The sequence below is a fragment of the Coenobita brevimanus genome, chromosome 13 (assembly GCF_032717465.1).
Source record: "Coenobita brevimanus isolate Jiangsu-jjx chromosome 13, ASM3271746v2, whole genome shotgun sequence".
Lineage (NCBI taxonomy): Eukaryota > Metazoa > Arthropoda > Malacostraca > Decapoda > Coenobitidae > Coenobita > Coenobita brevimanus.
In genome coordinates, this window is record NC_136966.1 from 53,562,381 (window position 1) to 53,580,447 (window position 18,067).

Here is an 18,067-nt window from a genome sequence, read left to right on the forward strand (position 1 = left end):
ACATGTTGTAAGTGCCCTGTACACTGCTAAATATTTTCCATATTCACTTCTCATTCCCCATTCTCTGGTTCCTTTTCATTTATTTCATGCTTTCTTTCCCTTATTTGTGTGAATAAGGTCTTAAATAGGTGCTAGGCATGTCTGGTAGGGAATTATGTAGGTGGTTTTCTGAGTTAGGCTGGGTTAGAGTCCATTACCTGAACAGGAGGCATTTTTGCAATTCCCAGACAAACCCAATTTCCTGACATACCTTTGGCTCTAGTACATTGGTTATTGGAGGGATTACTGTGTGTATATGATTGGTTATTTTCTGTTGTCTGCCTATTCAGACAGTTTTTTTCCATTGGGCATTGTATCTTTTATTATACTGACACATGTCTGTTATTCACACTCCAGCAATCTAACCCTCCACATCACACATCTGTGACTCGCACTCCAGCGATCAAACCCCCCACATCATACATCTGTGACTCCCACTCCAAAGATCTAAACCCACATATCAGACCTCTCATCCCACTCAACACATCTGATCTCACATCCTGCTCCATGTATCGGACTGCATATCCCACTCCGCACATCAGACCTCACATACCACTTCACATATCTGACCTCACATCGCATTCCACAGTATCCTCACATCCCACTCTACACATGATCTCACATCCCATTCAACTTCTCTGACCTCATATTGCACTCCTCATATCTGACCTCACATCCCACTCTGCATATCTGACATCATGCCATCTTGTGCATATGATGTCACATCTCACCCCCACGTATCTGACTTAACATCTCTAACTCAACATATCTGACCTCATATTCCACTGTACACATCCAGGCTTGTCCCACTCTACATTCCTTGTGACTGACAAGGAAAGCACCCAAACATTTCCCAGACTGTGACAGGCAATCATCCTGATTCTTATTTCTCATGTTGGTGCAAATAGGCTGGAGTAAAGAGAACATGTACTGAGTTTCATGGTTCCTCTTGCTTGTAGCAGTTCTTTTAAACCACCCTCTCACTCCTGCTTTCTCTCTTTTTATCTATAACAGGTGTATGAGACCCATTCGAGGATTGCGTTGGAAAAGGGTGACCATGAAGAATTCAACCAATGCCAGAGCCAACTGAAGCAACTGTATGCAGAAGTGGGTGGGGACAACAAACTGGAGTTTCTTGCCTACCGTCTCCTTTATTACATCTTTACCAAAAATACACTTGGTTAGTTGCCTTTGTTACTGTGCAGTAACTTCGTTTTAGGTTACTTTTTTTATTTCAATAAATAAATAAGACAAATGTCAGGACCAACTTGCCTAGCCCTGGGCTTCTGAGCTCCTCTTGGAGTAACACATGATTAGATGATGGATGGATGGATAAACAGGATGGAAAAAAAATCCAGACACCTTATTACAGGTGTCCTCCATTTTTTAAAAACCTGTAGCATTTGAACTTCTGTTTGTTGAAGTTTGAGGGGAACTAATCTGGGGAAGTGAGTTCCAAAGAGAAACAGTGTGGGGAATAAAGGAATTCTGATAGGCAGAAGTTGTGCAATATGGCAGTGTGATAGTCCAGTCATGAGCACCACCAGATGCCCATGTAGTGTGGGGGAAGGCATGAAGAGGTGGCACCGTTTACACAGCTTCATCTGAGCATTTTCCATAAGAGTATCTGTAAAATAATGCAGAGGAAGCAACATAACATCATACTTGTATTAATTTTTGTGGAGGAATTTCATTTGTAACTGCTAGATGATTAATTATTCTTACAGCTTTGTTTTGAATTTTGTCCAGTTTTAGTACAACTTCTCCACATTTGCATCACAAGGGTGAGCAGTATTTGAGCTAAGAGCACACATGATTTGTAACATATAGCTAACTGTTTGTCAGTGAAGATTCCCCCCACCCTCCGGGAAATGGGTGGCTGGGGACCACCGGGTGACAGGAGGAGTCACAAATGTATTCCCACCATCATTTGAACTGGCTGCCATTTGATCTCATCACCAAAGGTGGGTGAGAGACTCTCACCACTGCACATGAGCGTGGGTCAGACTGTCCCGCGCCTTTGCTAGATGTAGGACAATGTCTTCAGTTTCCTTCTCATCCGATTCTGTCCTTGCCACCTGCGGCTGCTTGCATCATCCACCCCTGCCAAGCCTCTTTCCAAGGATACTAGGATAGGCTCAGTGTTAGTGCCATAGGGCACGCCTTGGCTGCAACTGTATTTAGTTTATCTGGTAGTAGAGAAGTTATCATGTTGAGAGCAAAGCCAAAGTCAGGGCCCCGCACAGATGCACGAATGCATCCTGCCTTGAGCGCTTAAAGTTAATCATCTTCATGTCCTTACGCATGGTCTCAACCGCCTGCTGTCCTTGTTATGCTTTCATTCACAAGAAGAAGAGTTGGTGAGTAATATGGTCTTTAATTTGTTTTCCTAACTGCTATACTTTCCCAGATATGAAGGTTTGAAAACAGACTATTTGGGGGAAGCATTGTGTGAGAGATCTGCTACGAAACTCCAAAGGAATGAGTATTGTTAAGTAACTTGTGACTGTCAGTGCATTAAGCATAATCAAGGGCAAAATAGACAAACGGGTGGATTGTACATTTAATAAATTAGTGGTAGGTGGGGGTGCTCACCATCCACTCACTTGTACTGCTGTTTTGGGTGTCTGCTTTTTCCTTTCTTCCATGCCTCCTCCTCTGTCTTCCTTTCCTTCATTCTGTCCCCTTTCTTTTGCCTACTTGTGACTTTACACTCCCTCTTCTGCCTTTCTTTCCTTCATTTTTTCCTCTTCTTTCTGCCTATGGATGGCTCTACACTGAGTGACAAGGCAAATGGTTTCCTGTACACCAGGAAACCATTTACTACACTGGGTGGTAACCATATGACCAAATTATGGTGCTTGGTGGTTTAGTGAGTAATTAAAGTGCTCGAGTCGGATTGAGCCCGTGTAGGTTTATATCCAAGGGATGGTTAGCGTTTATTGCTCACGTAATGCCACTTAGGGATGAGTGAGGCTGGTCACTCTCATCTTAATGTCAGGACCAAGTTGCCTTGCCCAAGGCTTCTATGCCTCTTATGGGGCGACATAGGATTGCGTGATGGATGGATGGATGTTAATTCACATCACAGGTATCTGTCCACTGTAGTACAAATCTTGAAATAAATAACCACTCAGTCTTCATATCCTCGGCTCTTCCACCACTTGTATCCAGGACACCTCGGCTCCTCCACCAGCCATGCCCTGGGCATCTCGGCTCCTCCAGTTGTATGCTGGGTCCCTCGACTCTGCTACCAGTTGTACTCTAGGTGTCCTGGCTCCTCCACCCCTTGTAATGTCTGGTGCTTTCAGTTGACTCCCCCGATGCATAGTCGAGCTCTGTCTTTTATTGCCCCTCTCTGGGATCTAACAGCCAACCAGGTTCCATCCATCCATCCATCATCCAATCCTATGTCGCCTCATGAGGAGCATAGGAGCCCAGGGCTAGGCAAGTTGGTCCTGGCATTTAAGATGAGAGCGACCAACCTTACTCATCTCTTGAGTGGCATGACTATCTATCTATCTATCTATTGCCAGATGCCTCAATCCTGTTTGGGGTGGCCACAAACAAATTGCCTCCAAGTCGCCCTGTCTCCCGCCATTTCACTGCCCTGCTTCCAACTCACACTCCCCTCTCTCATATATCTCTCCACCCCATCCCTCCATCTCATCCTCAGCCTCCCCCTCCCTCTTCCCCCCTCCACGTCACTCACATACACTCTCTTTGTCAGTCTTTCACCCTCCATCCTCTCCACATGGCCAAATCACCTCAGTGTGTTCCTCATAACGCTTCCTATCACATCCACATCCACACCACAACGCTCCTTTATATCCTCATTTGTCAGCCTGTCTCTCCATGTGACTCCACAGGCTCCTCTTAAATAACTCATTTCCACTGCTTTCACTCTTGACTTGTGTCCTTCCAACAACATCCAAGCTTCACTTCCATACGTTAGAGTTGGTATCACAATACTGTCATGTAGTAACTTTTTCACTTCCATGCTCACTTCCCTGTTTCTTAAAACTGCTTTCAAAGAACCAGCAACCTTTCTTCCCTAATGTACCCTTTCAAGCACTTCACCCTCCAAACCTCCATCCTTACTCATCACACTACCCAAGTACTTAAACGTACTCACATTTTCCAATTCCTCACCATCCAACCTCGCTGTACATTCACTGACTTCACCTCTCTCAGAGACCATCACTTTACTCTTCCCTACATTCACCTTTAGAGTTTGTTTCTTACACACTTTCCCAAACTCATCCACCAAGCCTTGCAGCTCCCCTTCGTCTTCACTCAACAACACAGTATCATCTGCAAACAACAGTACAGGGAGTTTCCAAACACTATCCTCTCTCACCAGGGCCACTCCAACATCCACTACCCTACCTTGTACCTCATTTATTACCCCATCCATGTACAGATTGAACAACCATGGAGACTTGACACATCCCTGTTTCAACCCAACTTTCAAAGAGAAAAATTCACTTAGTTCACCATCCACACGCACTGCAGCCTTCCCACCATCATACATACTCTTCACAGCATTCAACAACTTCCCATCTACTCCATATATTCTTAACACTTTCCACAATCCTTGTCTATCCACCCTGTCATGTGCTTTCTCCAAATCCATGAAAGCCGCATACAACTTCTTTCCCCTCTCTAGAAACTTTTCCACTGAAGATCTAAGATTGAATATCTGATCTACCCTTCTCTAGAAACTTTTCCACTGAAGATCTAAGATTGAATATCTGATCTACACAACCTCTTCTCTTCCTAAAGCCTCCCTGTTCTTCTCCAACTAATTTCTCTGTTCTTTCTCTAACTCTGTCTATAAGTATCCTACCATACACTTTTCCTATTATACTAAGAAGACAAATGCCCTTATGATTACCACACACTTCTTTTTCCCCTTTTCCTTTGTACAAGGGAATAATTATACCTGACTTCCAATCCTCCGGAACTCTACCTTCCTCCCAGGCCAATCTGCACATCTTCCACATCCATTCTACTACTATCTCTCCCCCATGCTTCAGCATTTCACCACACACACCATCAATTCCTGGGGCTTTCCCCGATTTAACTTTCTTCATTGCTTCCACAACTTCTGTCCAACTGATTTCTTCCTGTTTTCTCACCTCCCTCCTTCTCCCAGCCATTCCCCAGCCACTTATACTTGCATTACTTCTTCCTCGCATAAAAAAAAAAAAAAAAAAAAAAAATCCTCTATGTTCAACAATTCCTTAAAGTGTTCTCTCCATCTGCTCACTTTTTCTCCCTTCTCTACTAGTAATCTACCATTTTTATCTTTCACTCCCCTGCTAACTTCACTTCCACCCTGTCTTACTCTTTTCACCTCTTTCCAGAACATTTTCTTACAGTCCCTCCATTTTACACTCAAATTCCTTCCAAATTCCTCATCCACTCTTTTCTTACTCTCTCTTACTAATCTTTTCACCTCTCTCTTTGTTTCTACATATGACATGAGCAATAAACCCCAACAAACCCTTAGATATAAACCTACACAGGCTCAACCCAATTTGAGCACCTTAACCCGCCCTGTACCCACTAATTTATTTCAAAACCCACCCCCAAAACCCGACAAATTTTCACCTTTTTTTTTTTTTTTTTCCCCAAACCTCCATTTCTGGTGAGAAACAATGGAAAATCACCAAGAAAGTGCTCACCTGAGGTTAGAAATAGTCTTGACAGGTGACCCTCTGAACACCTGATAGTGTGTTCTCTGTAGCCGTCCTGCTACTGTAGCGTTTTCTATGATAGGGTAACTACATTGGAAACCACTCAAAATACGTAGATATTTATTAATTTGGTACAAATTTACATGTAGTACAAGAATATCTTGGTTTTCACACACAAAAATACAGGTGATATAAGCATTGTTTCATTCACGAACACATGAAAATTGCCGAATTCTTGCACAATTGACTCGCTGTGAGTGTTGTTTCAACTTACATTATTTTTTTCAACTTACATGACTGTATACTGTACTTTTCCACTAACATTATGCCAGTTTCCACCTTATATAACTTATCACATATTACAGGCCTTACTATTATAGTGAGCATCATATTATTGCATATTGTCACTCTCCTAAAGAATCTGCCTAAGTAATTTTTTCTACTTTTCGAGAAATCAAGAAAAACCTGTCTCATTTTCTTAACTTTCAATGACTTAGGCAGAAACTTGAGGCGCATTTCAGACCGCTCACACCCTAGACCTGGCAAAGGCAGCTATACCAATAGGTGCAACACGTGAAGAAGAATTGATTTAGGCAAAAATCCAGAAATCGCCAAAAAATTACTTAGGCAGTTTCTTTATGAGGGTGACGATATTCACAGGCCCTACTATTATACTGAGCCTAGTACTATCTCAAGCACGCACAGTACCTTATCAGTAATGTACTAAAATGTACTAAGGTGTGGTAGAGGAAGGTGTTTCGTGTATACGTACCAAAAATCAAGCACAAAATTTGAAAAATGTGCGAACGACGGACCTTGCAATAGCAAAATGAGCATCATTCATCGTCGGGACTGAGTGTGAAAAAAAGTTGCGACGTGCATTGTACGTCGTGGGTACGGGGCAAGTTAATTACCCACTAAACCAACAGGTGCCATAATTTGGTTATATGGTTACTACCCAGCGTAGTAAATAGTTTCCTGGTGTACAGAAAACCATGTGGCTTGTCACTCAGTATAATAACCCGTAGGCAGAAGGAAGAGGAAAGAGTGAAAGAAAGAAAGACAGAAGAGAGAGTGTAAAGTCACCTGTAGGCAGAAGGGAGAGGAAAGAATGAAGGAAAGAAAGACAAAAGAGGAAAAGGCAGACACCCAAAGCAGCACTACATCGAGTGAGTGGATGGTGAGCGCCCCTACCCGATGAATGAATTTCATCCATCCATCATCCAATCCTACATTGCCCCATGAGGAGTATAGGAGCCCGGGTCTAGGCAGTTGGTCCCAACATTTGAGAGTGACCAGCCTCACTCATCCCTGAGTGGCATTTCATGAGCAGTCAACCCCAACCACCCCTTGGATATAAGCCTTTACCGGCTCAATCTGATTGGAGTGCAATAATTACCCACTGAACCGCCAGGTGCCAAAATTTGGTTTTATGGTTACCACCCAGCATAGTAAATGGTTTCCTGGTGTTCAGGAAACCATTTGGCTTGTCACTCAGTGTAGAGACACCCACAGGCAGAAGGAAGAGGAAAGAATGAAGGAAAAAAAGACAGAAGAGGGAGTGTAAAGTCACCCGTAGGCAGAAGGAGAAGGAAAGAAAGACAGAAAACCATATTTCCAATCCCGATCAATGAAATCTCAATCATGTGCACTTATCCCACATAACCGAACCTAAAACATCAAGATCCCGAACATAGAGACACCCAGAATCCCATAACATGACCAAACCTGAAACACCAAGATTTTGAACATACAAACACCCAGAATCCTGATAAAAATAAGTACGTACAGTGAAAAACCAGTGATTTCATCATATATTGCCGTACTGTGAGGGCGGCCACGAACAAAACAATGCCAGTGCATTAGGGTTAACAAGTGATCTAACATGAAAGGTCCAACTGAGGGTATTGTTAATTGAAAATCTGAGAATTTTTTTTTTACTTTTAGAAATACGAATATCGGTTGCACTGAAGATAACATAGGAATCAGGCAGTGTCTGTTTATTACTCATCATCGTCATCATCTTCCAGACCTCCTTTCCCACCCTAGGGCAGGGTGATGAGTAGCTATGTCCAGACAGCCCAAATTTGCCCAATCCAATGGGCCATGCTTCCATTCACTCATCATTCCAGCCCCCGGAAGCCTGGCTCTGTCTGATACACCAAAAACATTCTCCATGTATTGTAGCTTCACATAAACATGCTTGATAGAATCAGTCTGGATGCTGTCACGTTAAAAAGGGGTGCTAAATCCCTGATCATGTGCTTCTCACAATATTCGTCCAGCCAGCTCGATCTCTTGTCACTCCGCTAGTCTCACTGACTTCCAAACCTCTCTTCCTCTCACACTCATCCACCATATCACTCCACCTTCTCCATAGCCTACCTTGCCTCCTCTCTCCTTCAAATTCGCTCAGATATACCTTTGTCACCACTCTATTGTTATCCATTCTCTCCACATGACCATACCATCTCAGTACACTCTCTCAAATTCTGGTGTCCACAGACATCCTCACTTCACATATTTTACGAATCATGTTATTTCGAATCCTGTCCTTCACGTACATTTGTTAGCAGTCCCATCTCCACTGCTGTGACTCTTGACTTTTCATTTTCATGCCACACCATAGTCTCACATCCATGAAGTTGGCACTAACATTCCTTCATATAAGCCTTGTGCAGCTGCAACACTCTAGCCTCTGTTTCTTATCATGGCCTTCATTGCACCAACTACTTTCCTTCCTTGTGTCACTCTACCTTTTACTTCTTTTGCACATTTTCCTCTCTTTTTCTATCACAGTACCTAAGTATTTGAACTCTCATCTGTTCCAGTCTCTCTCCATTCACTGTAACATCACACTGGGAGTCACCTTCTCTCTCAGTAACCATCACTTCTGCTTTCAAGGCACAATGCATACAGACATCAGCAAAACTCTGCACTAGCCTACCAAGTTCTTGTCTGGTATTTGCAAGTAGCACTGCATCATCAGCATACAACAGATTTGAGATATTCCATCCATCACCTTTCATTACCAATGCCATCTCCCTCTCCATTACTCATGTTTTCACTTCTCTCATCACCCCATCCGTATATATATTGAACAACCATGTGGACATCACAAAACCTTGTCGCACACCCACACTGATCATGAACCGTTCACTTAGATGCCCATTAACCCTTGCACATGCTTCACTACCATCATAAAAACTCTTGAGGGCACCTAGCAGCTTACCACCTACCTCTGATATGCGCAAAATCTTCCACAGTCCTTCTCTCTATACTTTATCATATGCTTTTTCCAGATCTGTGAATGCCATAAACACATTATAGTCCTTCTCACCAGCCCTCTCCACCATCTGTCTCTGCAGATATTTGATCCACACTTGCTCTGCCACTCCTGAAGCCACCCAGTTCATCACTCACCAGGACTTTTGATATCTCTTATTTTCTCTGTAATAATTCTTCCATATACCTTCCCTACCACACTTAATGAACTTATGCCACGATAATTCTTGCATTCACTTCGCTCACCTTTATTTTTGTACAGGGGTACAATCACAGCCTTTTTCCACTCTGCTGGCACAGTTTCACTCATCCATGCCTTCTTACACATCTCCAACAAGCACTTCATTCCACACTCTCCACCACACTTATTCATCTCTGCATACACTTGATTAACCCCAGCTGCTTGCTGATTTTTCAGTCGTTTCACAGCATTCTTCACCTGTGTGAGTGTCACGTTTCCTATCACTGCATTCCTTATCTGCACACTCCCCAAACCAATCATGTTTACAGCCACTCTGCCCTCTCAATTCCCATTCATCAGGCTTTCAAAATATTCTTTCCATCTGGTACTTACTTCATCCTCATGGGATAATAATCTTCCAGTTACATCCTTCACATTTCACATTTCTTTTCGCTGTCACTTGTACATTTCTGCATCTCATTCCAGAAAAACTTCCTATTTTCAGCGTAATTTGCGTTCATTTTTCTTCCTAGATCATTTTGCACTTCACTAGTCTCTTTACGTGCTTCTTGCTTTCAGTATACTCAGTTCTTATTTCAATTGAACCTCTGTCCTGTAGCCACTCAAGCCACTTCTTCCTCTTTTACTCCACTGCTGTCTTAACCTCTTCATCCCACCATGTCGTACCTTTCTTCTTTGTTGTTACTCTTGCCACACCACACACTGCTTTAGCATTGCTAACTAAGCAGTCCCTATATACATTCCACAGACTGTCTAGATCCATTTAATTCCAATTCACTGATTCTAACTCCTCCTTTACTTTGGTCCCTTATTCATCTGCCATTTATTTGATCCTCAGCTTCCCAACTTTCAGTGTTTCTCCCTGACTGCTCCTCTCTCTCCTGGTCCACCTCACTTCTCTCAGCTAGATCTTGCATACCACAATCATATGATATGACTGACCTCCATATTGTCCTCACACGGCCCTCGTACCAGCAGCCATTCCCAGCATTGACCTCTCTCCGAGCACATAATCAATCAAGCTTCTTTGAAGAGGATCCCCGTTCCCTCTATACCAAGTATATTTATGTGCATCTTTGTGTTTGAAATACGAGTAACTAATGTACAACTTCCTTTCCTGACATATATCCTTCAGTCGCTTCCCATTATCATTTTCTCCTGGTACTCCATTACAACCCATTATGTTGAAATACGAGTTACTGATGCACAACTTCCTTTCCTGACACATATCCTTCAGTCACTTCCCGTTATCATTTTCTCCTGGTACTCCATTTCAACTCGTTATGTCATCCTCAGAACCAGTGCCTACTCTTCTCTTGGGCATTTCTTCCACTGCATCATCTATCTCATCCCCAAACCTGTCTCTCTCTCTCTCTCAATCCTGCCATCACACTTTGCATACGCTACAGTCACAACCACTTTCATCTTCTCAAACTTGACATACTGACTTACCGAGCTGACACATTTGTAATCTCTCATTCCACTCTGCCACACTTCATTCATGAACAAAGTAACTCTTTCCTTGCATGTTCCTCGCCCATTCATGCCTGACCTCACACACTTTACACCCTCCCACTCATCTGCTTCACTATTACTATATTGGATATACTTTGGTTTTCCTGACATGGTGAGGCTGTTATTTTGTCCCCATTCACCGATATTAGACAGGTCTTAATTTATGAAGATTTCTGTGCCGAGGTGAGAGGTAGAGATATCAGACTTTGTGAATGGGTGCTTAAGTGTGATGGAACTTTGAAGTGTTGAGTCATCTGCATATGGGTGACTGGGATAATGGGTAACAAACGAGATCATTAATATGAATAGGAACAGGGTTGGAACTGGGACTGATCCAATGCTGGGGACGCTGCCAATAAAAAGTAGTGGCGCTCCCATTCCCGTCACTAGCTCGAAAAAGTAGTGGCGTTACTGGCTTCGCTACTTGATACGAAATGTAGCGGCGCTCCCATTACTTCGGATAAGAAAAAAGTATACGAAGGAAAGGTTATAGAGAATCTGTGTTATAGCAATACACTATATACTGTTCTGATAATATTAGTCAGTCTGAGTGGTTATGTTGTGTACCAGTAATGTCAGTATATATTTATACTGAAAATTTAAAAAAAGGGCGTCATATACATGTCGGTGTCACTTTAATGAAGCTTAGAGCCAAAGTTACAGGGAAAAGCTATTTACAGTATAATGTAACAAATGTTCTTTTACATTGTTACATAGTATACCTACTGAAAGTAATACATAAATAAAAGGCAAAAAAATGTGGCCTACCATTGATACATATTATATAGATTTATCCATCCATCCATCCATCCATCATCCAATCCTACATTGCCCCATGAGGAGCGTAGGAGCCTGGGGCTAGGCAGTTGGTTCCGACATTTAAGATGAGAGTGACCAGCCTCACTCATCCCTGAGTGGTATTACATGAGCAGTCAACCCCAACCATCCCTTGGATATAAACCTTCACCGGCTCAATCCGATTGGAGCGCAGTAATTACCCACTAAAACCACCTGGCGCCAAAATCTGTTTATATGGTTACCACCCAGCGTAGTAAATGCTTTCCTGGTGTACAGGAAACCATTTAGCTTGTCACTCAGTGTAGAGTCACCCACAGGCTGAAGGAAAGAATGAAGGAAAGAAAGACAGAAGAGGGAGTGTAAAGTCACCCATAGGCAGAAGGACAAGGAAAGAATGAAGGAAAGAAAGACAGAAGAGGGAGTGTAAAGTCACTCATAGGCAGGAGGACAAGGAAAGAATGAAGGAAAGAAAGACAGAAGAGAATGGAAGGAAAGAAGGATGGAGAGGAAAGGGCAGACACAAGTGAGTGGATGGTGAGCGCCCCCAACTACCACAATATAGATTTATTATACTGTATTCTCAGTGATACCTATTTAAGATATGTACAAAAAAGAAAGTAAAAATGAAATGGGGCTTTCTTTTAAAGGCTTTTTATACAGTAGCAGTGTTTATTTCCATTACTTTAAACTGAAAGTAACATACTGTTCATCCATCCATCCAACATCCAATCCTATGTTGCCCCATGAGGAGGGTAGGAGCCCAGGGCTAGGCAGTTGGTCCTGACATTTAAGATGAGAGTGACCAACCTCATTCATCCCTGAGTGGCATTACGTGAGCAATAGACCCCAGCCATCCCTTGGATATAAACCTTCACTGGCTCAATCCGATTGGAGCACAATAATTACCCACTAAACCACCAGGCGCCAAAATTTGGTTATATGATTACCATCCAGCATAGTAAATGGTTTCCTGGTGTACAGGAAACCATTTGGCTTGTCACTCAGTGTAGAGTCACCCACAGGCAGAAGGGAGAGTGTGAAACTGAAGGCTTGTAGAATCTCAGTACATTATCAAGACACTCCTGACTCAGGTACTCATTGGCTTAGAAAGTAAATAACAAGTAGTTATCTATCTATCTATTGCCAGATGCAACAATCCCGTAAGCGGTGGCCATTGACTTTGAGTTATTTGTTTTATGGAGAGGGGCACTAACCCTCCACCAACCCACTTGTTGACACATAGGGAGCACGTATGGTTTGGTTATATGTTTTCCACCCAGCGTTGTAGATGGTTTCTTGGCTTACAGGAAACCATTTGGCTTGTCACTCAATGTAAGGCCACCTGTAAATAAAAAATGGTAACATAATTCTCCTTCAGTGATACGAAGTACTTTGTGGTAGTTGGGAGCGCTCACCATCCACTCACTCGATGTAGTGCTGCTCTCAGGTGATTGCCCTTTTCTTCCTTCCTTCCTTCCTTCCTTCCTCTTCTGTCTTTATTTCCTTCACTTTTTCCTCTTCCTTCTGCCTGTGGGTGACTTTGCACTTCCTCTTTTGTCTTTCTTTCCTTCATTCATTCCTCTTCTTTCTTCCTATAGGTGAATGTACACAGAGTGACAAACCAAATGGTTCCTGTAGACCAGGAAACCATTTACTATGCTGGGTAGTAACCACATAACCAAATTATGGCAACTGGTGGTTCAGTGGGTAATTAAGGCACTCCAATCGGATTGAGCTTGTGCAGGTTTCTATCCAAGGGGTGGTTGGGGTTTATTGCTCACATATTGCCACTCAGGGATGAGTGAGGCAGGTCACTCCTATCTTAAATGTCGAGACCAAGTTGCCTAGCCCCGGGCTTCTATGCCTCCTCCACATCACCTAGCATTATGCTCTGAAGCATGGAAACACTTAGCCATCTCACCCAAATAAAAACTTTCAACTGCATAGCATTCTCTTCAAACCCTCTCTACCCCTGAGATTCAGATCACGGAAGCAGCCCTTCGCCGCAGAGATATATACGTTCACCTAGAAAGAGTATAATTGGCAGTTGCCCCTGTCTTCTTCAGTGCTGTTACAACGCACAAGAAGTCCATTCTATCCTCCCTGTTGGGCTGCTGATCGCACCACAAAAATGTATTGATTTCAATCACAAAATGAGTGTAAAATACTGTTCTTCCCTCCAGCACAAGGAAACCTTCAACATAAAATGAACAAAAGAGTTTTTGGCAATGAAGCTGGATTTTTGCAGTCCATCAGATTGATGTCCAGATGAGTATGGGACCACAACTACAGTAGTAATAATACAGTAATTGCAAACAGAATGTTTGGAAGCAACTGTTGGTGTTAATGCAGAAGTGTTTGTATGCCACATGTTCTTTTTTCCAGATATAACCTCCCTGATGGCGGGTCTAACGGAAGTCGAGAAGCAAGATGAGTGTGTGGGTTTCGCATTACAACTACGGGCAGCCTGGTCTCTGGGCAACTACCACCGCTTCTTTCGGCTCTACCGTTCAGCTCCCAAGATGGCTGCCTACCTGGTTGATTGGTTTGCTGAACGGGAGAGGAAACAGGCGATGAGAGCAATTTTGAAAGGGTTTGTAATTCTAACAGAAATATGTTTATCTCTTCCTTTTCAGATGAGGTTCTCTAAAGTTATTTTGATGCTGTTAGTTGATATTTCTTCAGTGTGTGGTGTATGCTGTAGCAGTACACCATGTTTTATTGTAGTGGTTGTGGGGATGTTTCTTTTTTGTTGTGTACATCACAGTTTGCTATTAGTGCATAATACTCTTTTCTTTTTCAATTAACAGTTGCTGTTCTGAATCTGTTTGCAGGGTTGTAGAGTCCTCAAGGTATTCTTGTGGCACAAAAGCCCAAAACTTGTCTGCTGATGCACAAGTGCATACAGTGCAGTGGATGATTTTGACCGGCCCCAGAGCCTAGGATTACTTATTGATTGACTTCCATGGTTAAGATTATAAAGATCTGTTCCTTAATATCTTCTGAAAAAGAGACTGCTCTTGATTTCATGGCTGCCAGTGTCATTTGTTGACAGTGATGACAGTCCTAACTTATTTCATTCCTCCGTCCCAACTACTCATATCCGTAGCAGTCCAGTTTGACAGATACCCTCAGCGATTGTGTTGGTTGTGACGTGGGTGCTGTCTCAGCTGAGCTACTGCAGGTGCATCTGAATGTAAGCAAGACTCACAGGGACATTCAAGACTGCAGTTCCAGTATGACCATAGAGGATGTTGGAGGATAGCTGGTTACGCCTCAACACCCAAGTCCCCGGTTGCTGTAGCCTGTTGATGAGAGGGTATTGTTATTTCTGCACATCACCCTGGAACCAAGTCACCTGTGACATCACATGTGATTTTTTCACACAACTCTCACTTGGACATAGACAATGGACATGGGAAATAACAACATGTCTTAGTCTTATATGATTTACTGATCCACATATTTTTTGAATTACCTCCATCTAAATCACCACTGTATAAGATAACATTTGTCACTTGGGTTCTGTAAAGTCAGCCACCTTGGTCTGTCCTTTGACGTATGCAGTTCTTGAAATTCCAGCTGTGGAGGAATGTAGTTGTACATGTTGATCGTACTATGCCGTTTGTGTGTGTGTGTGCAAAAAAAAAAAAAAAAATACAGTAAATAAATAATCTGCCAGATCCAGATTAGCTCCCAGAGGTCTACCCAGCAACAACTTGGAGGACAAATCAGTAACACTAAGATGCAGATGTATAATTGTTCTAGAACCTAGATAGTCTTCTTGATTGTCGTTCAGCCAGTGAAACAGAGAACTTGTGAAATGGTACATTGTCACTGAAAACAATATCGGGAATGCCGTCAAAAACAAAAGACTATCTTTACTTCTCAACAGAGGCTATATCAGAGTCAAAGAGGTTCTCTGTATATCAGCAATTACTTCTCATGATTGCCTCATGAGAGGCCTGTAATAGTTGAAGATTACTTCATAGATACTTTGGTCATGGTTGGTCCTTTATATATATACAGTATATATATATATATATATATATATGTATGTACAGTATATATATATATATATATATATATATATATATATATATATATATGCAAGAAAGAAGGAACCAAAGGGAGGAGCCTGCAAGATTGTTCCCTTCAAGGAAAAACAAAAACAAGAAAACAAGAGAGCCAAATTCATCATAGTTTTTGTTTGTGATAGGGTTTTCACTCCCCTGAAGTTCATCATGGTGTAAACCGAAGCCACCAAATCTATGTCCTGGGGTGACAGTGAATTTCCAAGATCATGTTCATGCACTGTGCCACCTCACGTCCTTTCCAGTCTTTATGTGTAAGTTTGTAGAACTTGTGGTCAGTCATCCTGAGCAAACCTGAGTACAGTAGACGAGATAGTACTGCTGTGCACAACAAAACCTGCTCCAGAGTTACTGAACCAGAAATCATAGTTTTCATGAGTTGAAGATACTTTGCAATTGCTGGGAAACCTTTGGCAATCCTGGAGGAAGCAGACAGAAGTGAATCACATGGAGTGAGGTTTTCTGGGAAAATAAAAATATACACTAGTATGTGTAAGTTGGCATTTTCTGTTGCTGAACTTTGGGAGAAGGGGTTTTTCCTCCCCTAAGAAACCAGACACTGGCCAGTGTACAGTTTTTAACAAAAAGATAGCCATACAGTTGGTAACGCCATGCTTTTTCCCAGCAGCAGTAATTAGCACTCAGTCCATCAGATTGGATTATTTGTATCATGTGCTCTGTCATTCAAGGTCTTGGAATAAATGACAGCTGCTTGTTCTAGTCTGTTTTTGTCACCAGAGGTAAAACAGTCTGCACCATAATGATGGTATCACAAGCCACGGTATTATCCAGTGTCCATTTAAAATAATCAAGACAAGGGAGAATATGAAAAGGTTGTTTTTCCTCAGAGAAATCATCTTGCTCTCCGCTCTACACCCAACCTTTGTCCTCAGACACTAATCTGCAAGGAGGCCAAGCAGGAGTTGCATTGTCAAGAAATCTGCTGCAATAATTAGCCCCTGTTACATCTTCAGAGTTATTATTTTAGTTTGAAGTGGCATCATCCAAGATGGCCTCTTCCTTTTCCATCTAAACCATACTAGTATCCCATTACCACTGATCCTGTGAAACTAATCAGAAGCTTCAGTATGATCAAGCATAATCCTCCACCAGCCATAAATCATGCATCTTGGGTATGTACAGTCCACTGATTGTATTTAGCCTAATGAAAACATGACAGTGCACCTGCAAACCTTGGTAAAGGATATTGCTCAGAGCAGTAGTTATGTTCACAGTTAGGTTGTCACCACATAGCTGTTGATCATCTTTACATGGAGGCATAAAAGCAAATTTGGTAGTGCAGTACAAACACATGCTGATTTCATTACTCCTACCTCTTTCCACAAAATGACATGTATATACTGTAGCGAGAGGGAGATTGAGGAAGCCATTGAAATTTTTATCACATATATTTATTGACTTCAAGTAAAGTTTTAACCTGAGAATAATTCCCCAGAGCATCTCCTATCACTTGAAGGAAATTCCTTCTCCTCCTTGAAATACAGTATGCCTTAATGGTTATTTTCATCAAACACCATAGGTTACCCTGATTTGAAGCAGGCCAAGAAGCGTCGTGGAAGAGAACATTTTCACCATTTACTACATTCTTGAGGCCCACATACCTTGTAAGATGTAGTGTGGGATTGGCTGTCACTGTTGTCAGCAGTAACCTAGCCTTTTGATTGCTCAAAGGACCTGTACAATACTGTTTACTGGTACTTTCTTGCTTGTAGAGACAACTCTTCTGCCATCAGTCATATTGAGTACTGCCTTCCTTGTGGCAAACTGTAGCATGTATCTGTTTCCATCCATGTTATTTGATAGTTTACTTTTGGTCTAGTATCACAATAGTATACTTCTAGGTAGATCTCTTCAGTTTGTAATGCAACAGCTGGCGGTTGTTTTGAGTTTTCATCATTAACCATAACTTGCTTTTCTTGGTCTTTTGTTCCTTGCACTCTAGAATATTAATCAGATGGACTCCTAAAATAAGACTGCTTTGCTGGGTGCTTCCAGGTATAATATATTGCATATTTTGAGAGATTTGTGTTAGAGTGAAGAAAATTGGTGTATTATGGTGAGGGGCAGCATTAGTGAGGACAAACCAGGTTGTTTAGAAGTTGCATTGTTGTTGGTCTTAGGTGGAGAAGGGTCGTGGTCAAATCAGAATGTGGCAAGGCAAACTCATGTCTGGGGAATGATGATTTATCTTTGTGGGATAACATATCTAGAGGAGGCTCATGAGGTATACTGTTTGGTTAAATATTTTAATAGCTAATGTGGCAGTGTTTTGCATAGTGTTGTGTGGTGGTGTTGGGTTGTATTCAAGACATTCCTTTTATAGTGTCATTTGTTTAGTTTTAAAGGGTCCAACACGCTTGTATGCATCGGCCTTGGCCACCAAATGGCAGCTCTTCAAGCTATTTGATCAC

At 42.2% G+C, this 18,067-nt stretch overlaps 1 protein-coding gene across 1 annotated transcript in view; it reads left to right on the forward strand.

Moving 5' to 3' along the window:
* The window catches only part of LOC145414250 (leukocyte receptor cluster member 8 homolog), an 89,475-nt gene that overhangs the window by 64,408 nt on the left and 7,000 nt on the right, over positions 1 to 18,067 (forward strand). Inside the window, exons 9-10 of the mRNA XM_080283851.1 lie at positions 1,054 to 1,219; positions 13,927 to 14,134. Coding sequence (XP_080139977.1) covers positions 1,054 to 1,219; positions 13,927 to 14,134 — 374 coding nt within the window. The remainder of the gene's footprint in view (positions 1 to 1,053; positions 1,220 to 13,926; positions 14,135 to 18,067) is intronic.